Source organism: Cryptomeria japonica, chromosome 3, assembly GCF_030272615.1.
Source record: "Cryptomeria japonica chromosome 3, Sugi_1.0, whole genome shotgun sequence".
NCBI lineage: Eukaryota > Viridiplantae > Streptophyta > Pinopsida > Cupressales > Cupressaceae > Cryptomeria > Cryptomeria japonica.
This window is the reverse complement of record NC_081407.1, coordinates 502,757,501-502,767,212: the sequence shown is the minus strand read 5'-3', so window position 1 is coordinate 502,767,212 and position 9,712 is coordinate 502,757,501. Positions and strand designations below refer to the sequence as shown.

At 40.9% G+C, this 9,712-nt stretch overlaps 1 protein-coding gene across 1 annotated transcript; it reads left to right on the top strand.

Moving 5' to 3' along the window:
* The first annotated feature begins 8,750 nt into the window (after positions 1-8,750).
* Positions 8,751-9,260, top strand: LOC131045453 (uncharacterized). Its single transcript, XM_057979037.1, has one exon. The coding sequence runs from the start codon at positions 8,751-8,753 to the stop codon at positions 9,258-9,260; it is 510 nt and encodes a 169-aa protein (XP_057835020.1).
* The last annotated feature ends 452 nt before the right edge of the window (positions 9,261-9,712 follow it).

Below are 9,712 nucleotides of genomic sequence, written 5' to 3'. Positions count from 1 at the left end.
GAACCATCCTTCTTCTTGACGAAGATAACTAGCGCACCCCAAGGGGAAACACTAGGGCGAATGAATCCCTTGGCCAACAACTCCTCAACTTGCAACTTCAACTCCTGAGTAGTCATCCGATATGGTGCTCTCAAAATAGGTTTTGCACCAGGAACCAAGTCAATGCAAAAATCTATGTCTCGCTTCGGAGGCATACGGGGAATATCCAAAGGAAACACATCCTCATACTCTCGAAGAATAGGGTGACCATCAAGAGCAATTTCTCGACTCTCTCCCTCATCCACATCCTCAAGAGAAACTGCAAAAAGCTTATACCCTTGATGCATGCACCGCCTAAGCTACATAGCGGAAATCATATGTAAGGATATCGATCGCTAAACTCCAACGATCCCCACTCTCCTGCCATGGTCATCTACACACTCTACTATCTTCTGACAAAATTCTACACGAGCGCTGTGAGATGATAACCAATCCATCCCCAACACAACTCCATAGGACCCCAAAGGAATGACTCGAAGGTCCACTGAAGTGAAAAAGGGTCCTAGGTCCAACTCACAACTAGGAATGAAGGCATCTACAAACACTCGCACATCGGTAGCCAACTCTACTTGCCACCTATCTACCTACCTAGCAGACATGAGCCCGCACCGCTCCACAATGGATGCAAAAATAAAAGAATCTGAAGCACCAAAATCAAAAGGAACAGAGAGAGGGGTACCACGCAACACACTTGTGGTCTCAATCATAGTACTCTGATGCTCAGCCTAGTAGTTATCCACCGCTGCAAATACTCTATGGGATCTACTTGCATCCCCCACTGTCAACTCTGATGCAGTTGGCCTTTGACTAACCGACTGATGCGAACGTTGAGGACACAGAGCAGCCTTGTGGCCAAACTTACCACAAGTGAAGCAAGCTCCACTGCCAGGTCCTCTACTTCCAGATGGTCCACTAGACTATCGAAAGTTCTCCCCACTAGGGGCCTGAGATGCTCCCTGAGAAGACTACCCTGGAAAGGTCTGCCTACCCTTCGGCCATCTCTTACTCTTCTGGGACTAAGAGATGCCACCCTGCTAGCTCTAAGTCTGCTTCGATCTTAGCGGCTGCTGCTGCTACCCACCCTTGGCGGGTGCCTAAGGACCCCTAAAAGGTGCAGCAGTCTGGGATTGATTCCCTCTACCTCTAGGCCCACTGAAAGGATCACTCCCAATCTGAACTCCAGACTGGCTTCTATGAGCACGGCTAAGGTTCTTCTCTACCAACCTGGCTTTCGACACGGCTACCTCCACTGAAGTAGGCTCAAAAACTCTCACTCCTCCACTAAAGCGGTCATTAAGACCCCTCAAGAAGTGTTGCACAAGAATAGCCTCATCATTTCCAATCCTGAAATATTGTTTGAGCTCATAGAACTTGTGCTCAAACTGATCCACTAACAACCCAAACTGGCATAGAGCATAGAACTCGTCTGCTCGCAACTGCCTCTACTGGGGTGAGAGGAATCGTGCCCTGAACCTCTCCAAAGAGATCTCCCAAGATGCGGTGTTAATGCTCACACCGATCCTCTTCTCCTCTAACCTCCACCAGATAGATGTGAAGCTCTCAAGATGCATGATCGCACATCTCGCCCTGGTGTTGCTACTGTAGCGATACATAGCAAAACACCGGTCCAAACTGATGAGCCAGGTCTCTGCCTCAAGACCGATACCTTTTCCATCAAAGAAGGGAGGATTGGACCTCATCAAGTCCCTCATGTGCCCCAAGATAGTTGGATTCGGGTCCACTAGGGCCTCTCTCCTTCTAGGAGATCTCTCTCTCTCTCTCTAGAATCCCCTGAAGCGACTCCTCTACCCGGCCATGGATGGGCTGATCCATCTTAGGTCTAGGGCCTAGTCTAGCTAGCACCTCCTGAAACATCTGACGCAGCTCCTCCCTTTCGGGAACCTTCTCTACTGAATGTGGTTCCTCCTAATGAACCGACTAATCTCTATCCACACTCACATGAGTGGGTGGAGGCGAAGGACTATGGCGGTCGAAACCTCGACCCCTTCCTCCTCCTTTGCCTCTGGTGTGGCCACCAACACAGCCACCTCCCTTGGCTTTCCTAGCCATGACCTAACACTACACAAGAGAAAAAGGTTCAGATCAAAGGCAAAGAAAGACACAAGGAAGTCACACCTGAAGACCTACACAAAAAGGTCAAGGCAAATGGGCTCACTACAAACCCAGAGTACCCAGTGTTGAAACATGGGCTCTAATACCAAATGTAATGCCCCGCCAGGAACCCCGAAGGAAAACCCACAACAAGGGTGAAACAATTTTTTTTTCTTTTTTTTTTAAAGTATAAACATTATAAGTGCATTTACACAACATGCACGATAACACAAGCGGAAGACTTACACCAGAATTCCTTAAGGGTTACCAACGAAGAATTAACTTCAAGAATAACCTCCACAAAACCATAAATTCCACATATGCATCATAACTCAATGATCACAAGAAGCCAAAAGCAAATAAAGGTTCATCATAGAAAGATTGGAAGGATACAACATAATTTCCACTCCAATAAGCATTTACTAACATCATCCAGGAACTGATAAAAAACATTCAAACATAGGATTACATTGCTCTTCCAATACATAGCTTCTCAATAAACATATAGGATAGATCCCATCCAATTACAAGGTTACATGAGATCAATATTACAATGATACAATGACCACATAGGTCTACCAATACAAATAACCTTCAAAACATGAGATGAAGCATGAGTCATGAACCACAAGAACACCTGTGAAACCAATCCTCGCATGAAGGCACAAATCCGAACATCTGATGGGAAGTGGCACTACCACCCGACCATGTAATTCCCAAATGGAATCACCCCACTGTGCTAGGAGATAGCTGAGGACCCTCAAACAAGCATAAGCATGACATGGTCGACAAAACAATACGACTCCATGACAGCACAATAAGACTTCACAAGAATCTAGGTGACTCAACCTCACAAACACAAGTGAACCGACATCACCAAACACAAGTGAACCAAATGAGAGAGTGTCATCGCATAGCTTAAGATGATTACCCTGGTACAACCTCCATAAGTCTCAGCTCACTGTCCTGGTAACCTCTCTCGGTCGTCCGGCTCCAACTAAGTCTTATGTGGACCCTACCAGCCTTTCGTGAAGACAAAGTGGTTGGTTTGTCATTCCAGGCCTTCTCGAAACATTATGAGCCCTGTACTAGCACTTACCTATGCACGAGGTACATTTATCTTTATTAATGTTATGATACTACCCACCTAATCATTTCATTGGATTACCAGTTATTATCTGACTTTCGTTGGGTCGTAATGCCTACCACTTTGGGTGCAACCCCCAAGCGAAAGTCACTCTCTCAAAGGACACTACACAAGCATGGTCATTCCCCGAGGACCCTATGGCGAAGCAGACAGCTATAACACCACTATTAGAAACAAGTGGCTAAACAAGGACATACTAACTCTTGACTAACCATAAGGAAAAGACACTACATGGTTAAGACAACGGAGCCAACATATATCACTTGGTCAAAGGTACCAATTACACCACCACGGGATGACTGAACCACAAACCAAAATATCACAATAAACACATGCAAGGACAGCTAAATACATCAAATCCGCACTCAGACAATCTTTGAAAATATCAGCATCATAAACACTTGCAACATCATTGATTGAAAATTAAATAAAACACTCTTTTCCAATAGTCACATATAATCAATTTCCAAATCAATCTTCCAAATCTACCCATTTGAATCTCTAATTCATGCCTTAATTTTCATTGATAAATTTATTAACCACATAATAGAAATCACATGAAAATCACATTACATCACGCAATACCACTTTAAACATTCCATTTATAAAATTACCTCTTCGACTGGTAACACTTACCTCTTCGAACTGGTAACACTTACCTCTTCGAACTGGTAACACTTACTTCTTGGAACTAGTAACACTTACCTCTTCGAACCGATAACACTTACCTCTTCGAACTAGTAACACTTACCTCTTCGAACGGGTAACACTTACCTCTTCGAACCGGTAACACTTACCTCTTCGAACCGGTAACACTTGATAACTCAACGATGAACCGATAGTACCAAACCGGTACTGAGATGGGGGGGGTGAATCACTACAGACAAAAACACATTCTAGAAACCAGTTTGTCAGCAGACACTGTGCTTTGGCAGACAAACAAAAACACCGGTCTTAAACATAGTACAACCAGCAAAACCCAAAATAACTAAGACAAGCATAAACTGGTTGACACTTATCTTTTCACACAATCTAATAATTCATTTCCATTTCACCCTATTGTATGAATAGGTAATCTATCATCATAAATATATAAACAGCTAAATCAACATGATTTACCTTCAGACACACATCACTTAAACTATCACATGAATAACACCACACATGACACACAGATTTTTCACGTGAAAACCCAACTGGGAAAAACCACGGTGGGATGAATACCCACAAGCTATTTTTGAACTCTTTAGAAGTCTGCTCTATTAGGAGCCTTGTCCGGTTAAAGACTGATACAATAGGTTCTGTTAGGAACCGATCCTGTTAGGGATCACCCGGTTAAGGGATGGCTAGAATACCCGGTTAAGGGTTAAACCCTGTTAAAGGTTGCCTTGTTAGAGGATTTCAAGAACTCAATGGTTTTGAGTCACCTTGTCAAAGGATTTATAGTAAGTCGGTTAAAGCTACCCTATTAAGGGATTTCCCAACTGTTGAAGTGGTTAGAGATCAATGGGTATTACAATGATCTGGTAACAACACTCAATGCCAATGCAGATCCACTTTAGCTCCTCTTCACCATCTGCACTTGCACTCTGCAGGTATCACTTCTCTCCTCTGGTCTGGCAAGAATCACGTATCACTTCACTTGGATACGCACACACAACTTTTGCCAACAACCTCAGAAAGAAACACAACATTGACCTTATAGGAAACAGATAGGTCGGTAGCATAAACCCTAAACCCTAAACCTGTTAGGTTAAGCAATTCAAATGGTTCAATCCTGACATTGAGCGCATTGCATTAAATGCAACAGTCTTGAATCGATCTCAAGACGTTCTCCATCATTCATTTTCCACCGCTTTCATGGCGGCTAATAACCCATCACGTGTTTTCACTGTTTATAGACTTTGCACATTCTCGAGGTAGATAGGAACAATCTCCTTCATGCAAGATCCTTCACGCGCACAAGGCTGATGTGGCAACACGATCTGTTCTTCATTACAATGCTAACTCATCACACAAAGTCACAGATTGAGTCACACAGGCTTGAAGCACTTCAACCGGAAACCCTGAAGTTGAGACTACCAACCGGTAGTCATACAAATCTTCCATGTACTGGTTCCCATAACCACATGTCGGTTCACCTTGAACAAACACACCGCTTCACTTTGGCACATATAACGGTTCACAATGTTATATCGGTTCTCACATATACCGGTTCTTGGTAACATACCGGTTCTCTCTTCTTCAGTATACTGACATCAATGACAACATACAATGTCATCATGTCCTCATGTCGGTTCACATAATGCCAACAACACTTACCTCTTCGAACTAGTAACACTTACCTCTTCGAACCGGTAACACTTACCTCTTCGAACTGGTAACACTTGCCTCTTTGAACCGATAACACTTACCTCTTCGAACTGGTAACACTTACCTCTTTGAACTGGTAACCCTTACCTCTTCGAACTGGTAACACTTACCTCTTCCAACCGGTAACACTTACCTCTTCCAACCGGTAACACTTACCTCTTCGAACTGGTAACACTTACCTCTTCAAACTGGTAACACTTACCTCTTCAAACTAGTAACCCTTACCTCTTCGAATCGGTAACACTTACCTCTTCGAACCGGTAACACTTACCTCTTCGAACTGGTGACACTTACCTCTTCGAAATGATAACACTTACCTCTTCGAATCGGTAACACTTACCTCTTCAAACTAGTAACACTTACCTCTTTGAACCGGTAACACTTACCTCTTCGAACTAGTAACACTTACCTCTTCGAACTGTCAAACTGGTAACACTTACCTCTTCGAACCAGTAACACTTACCTCTTCGAACTGGTAACACTTACCTCTTCGAACAGGTAACACTTCATTTCTAGAATTATTTCACTAGCACACACATACAGTGCCAATTTCCAAAATTTCAAGGAAGAGTTTACCAGCAAGGTAAATGGTGAAATAAACACACTGGAAAGAATGACTAACCAAATCTTGACAATAAGAAACAAGGAAGCAGCCAGCCAACCCAATCTAAAGTTCATTCTTTCAAAAGAAAAGGTAAAGCAAGAAATTGATTTCCAAGAACAAAACACACATCAGATAGAGAAATGAACCATTTCTTTCCTGAATGCAACCATATGATATAGATTTCACAAAACCAACAGAAATAAACACTAATTCTTCCATTTCAATCATTCCACAAACATCTACAGGAAGATTGTATAAATTTCCATGCACAGGAAGCAAACTAAAAATTACAAAACAAATTCAAAACAAGAAGGAAACCTCCAACCTTGAAGCAATTAGCAAGCAAAGAGATGAAGAACAACCAATCTTGCAGCCAGGTCGAATTTCCAGCTCCTCCAAGAAGTTTTTCCAAAATTTTCTCTCCAAAATTCTCTTCTTCTCCTGTCGTGAATGCCCCGAATGGATGCCCCAAAAATATCTTTTAACCCAAGCTTCTAGGTTAAATTTTTTCATCCAATCAAATTTAATTATTTTAAAACTAAAAGGCAATCAGATTTATTTCTTTCCCAAAAATAATAATTCTTTCCAATGATTAAATTAAAAAGGCCAAATGGAAAATTAAAAAGGAAAGCCTTTATTTAGTTCTTTTTCCATTAATACTTCCTTCAACATAAGCATTTAACATTTTTAAATGGCTAGGCAATTTATTTATTTCACAAAAATATCAATGCAACTTTACACAATAAATTAAGCCATTTAACCATTTAATCTAGCAATTCATCAATTTAAATAAATCAATAATCACAGAGCATATTAATTAAATGATTATGCCAACACAAGATAGCATTATCCATTTAAATTAAATAACCATTTAAATAAACAGAAACACTCAAAACCAAGACAGATCAAATGACGACTCTCAAATGACCAAACCAAGGCACCATGACACGCATAACAGCCAGACGGGAAAACACAACCGACTAACAACACTCACATGAGTGTAACTATGGTCAAGCTAGGGTACAACAACTATCTCCTCCACTCCCATCGAATATATAAGGCATGCTCAGACCTACGAAACCAGGTGGAGTCAATACCTCGTACCTACCCAGTACTAGTACCTGCAATGTCCTACACCAAAGAACCACACGTGCATATAGACCAATATATATATATATTCAGACATGACACGCACACCGATGAAGGAGAATCATGACATTCCCTGTCTCACCGGAGTGAGTGAAGGAAAATCATCCCCTTGCATCCCAATACACTTGCAAACACGCAACATATAAAAACGCATCGCAATATAAGGGAAAAGTGTCAGTCCATGATAATGGTCCATAAAAATAACATTACTCATAAGCAGTGAACTACTGCATAAAATCATATACCATAAATCCAGATAAAGCATGAAATAACATCGCATAATATCCAAATAAAAATACAAAAATGTTCCACAGAACAGTCCCTGAAGTAACTCAAAACATACAAAAGAGGCTGATCGAGGAGGGCTACTACAATGCGCTCTTCACCTACCGGATCAGAGAAACGCACACTCCCAAGGTGGGCAATTAATGTGTTTAGTCTTTCACACAGCTAATGTGGTGTTTTATTCCTTACTTAACAGGTCACGAAACATCTTCGGTTTCTCTGCATAAGCCAAACCGGTAACCCTAGAACTGAACTAAGACTATTAACCGGTAGTCACACTTAGTGAACCCCGATACCATTCCACTCCATTTCGGTTGTCCATAACCACTGCTGATCTCCATACATACCGGTTCATACCGGTTCCTTTGCTTGGTCATTAATGACAACATCTTCCGATCTTCATCCTTCTAGAGCACTTATTGACATCATTGACAACATACATTAACACTGCTTCATTATATGCCAACAGTGTAAGATTCAAGGTTGGGTGGAAAAAGAACCTAAATCTTGTTCTCGTCTTCATTCTAAAGATTGCATTGAAGATAGCTTTGGATTACAGATCAATGGACACATCTCATCCTTTACTTTATGTTTTTCTTGTTATTTGAACTTTAAGGCATTAGAAAGGCCTAAGTATTGTATGTAGATATGATTGAGATACTACTACATTATTTTATTGAATAAAGAATCTTTATCTCTTTTTAGAAATCTCATGTTATTATGATATCAATGTAAGGATCATTTAGAGGAAAGAATGGAATAATGGAACAAAATAGACTTATTAAAGGAATTATGAGTTTATTTAAGAATAAAGAGTATTTCAATTTATTATTGAATTTAGAATGTTTTACATCTTTACATTTTGGTATCAGAGCGCTAGGTTTATAACAATAGGACCTATGACCATTACGCTAAAGAAACATTCCTTGATATAGGAATTGTTGAATTCTAATGGGTTCTAGAACTGCTAGAGCTGGCTCAAGCAATGGAAATGAAATACTTGACCATATCCTTGATCTTTTAAATCAGTAGAATGCTAGGATGGATGGAATTGAACAAGAAGTTCGAAGAGTTGGTGAGGTTCGAAATGAACAACCTCGTCAGGAAGAGCAACCTAGAAATGAAATTCCTAGAGCTGAGGAACAACTTGGTCATCGAGCTAGGATTGAAGAGGAGCTAGCCAAAGACTTGAAAAGGATAGCCCCACCTACGTTCAATGGTAATACCATTGATGATGGTGTTGAAGCTTGGGTAATTGAGATGGGGAAGTATTTTGAACTTCATAACATGTCTAATGAAACTAAAGCAGTATGGGTTGCTTATCAGCTTACTGGAGAACCTGCGACATGGTGGGACAATGAGAAATCTAAGAAGAAGTTACAACCTGGTGATATTACTTGGGAAATATTTTTGCAATCATTTAGGAAGAGGAGGCTTCCTCAGTTATTCTTCGACACGAAGATGACTGAATTCCAGAATCTGACGCAAGGTGGAATGACAGTTACTCAATATTGGGAGAAGTTCACCAATCTCCTAAAGTATGTTCCATAGTACTAGATGGATGAATGATTCTGCACTCGGAAGTCCATCTTGGGTTTGAGGACTCACATTGGAGAAGAAGTGGATATTCATAATCCATTGACTATGGATGAAGTTTTTGAGAAAGCAACTAAACAGGAACACAAGTTGCAACAGTTGGCAAATTTCTGAAAGAATGTGAATACCAAACCAAGTTTTGGGAATAGGAATTTTCAAAACAATGATCATCAAAAGGGAAACCGATAGATAAGGAATCTGAAAAAAGGACCTAATACTCAGGAAAAAGGAGGAGTAAACCAGGGTGGAAACAAGAAAGTGAATAATAATACCAACTTCACTAATCCCAATACTAGGCAGAACTTTGACAGGAATAGATCAGGTGGACACCTAGGACCTAAACATGGATGTTACAACTGTGGGAGAAATCATTATGCTTCAAAATTTCCACAACGTTCCACAGTTCA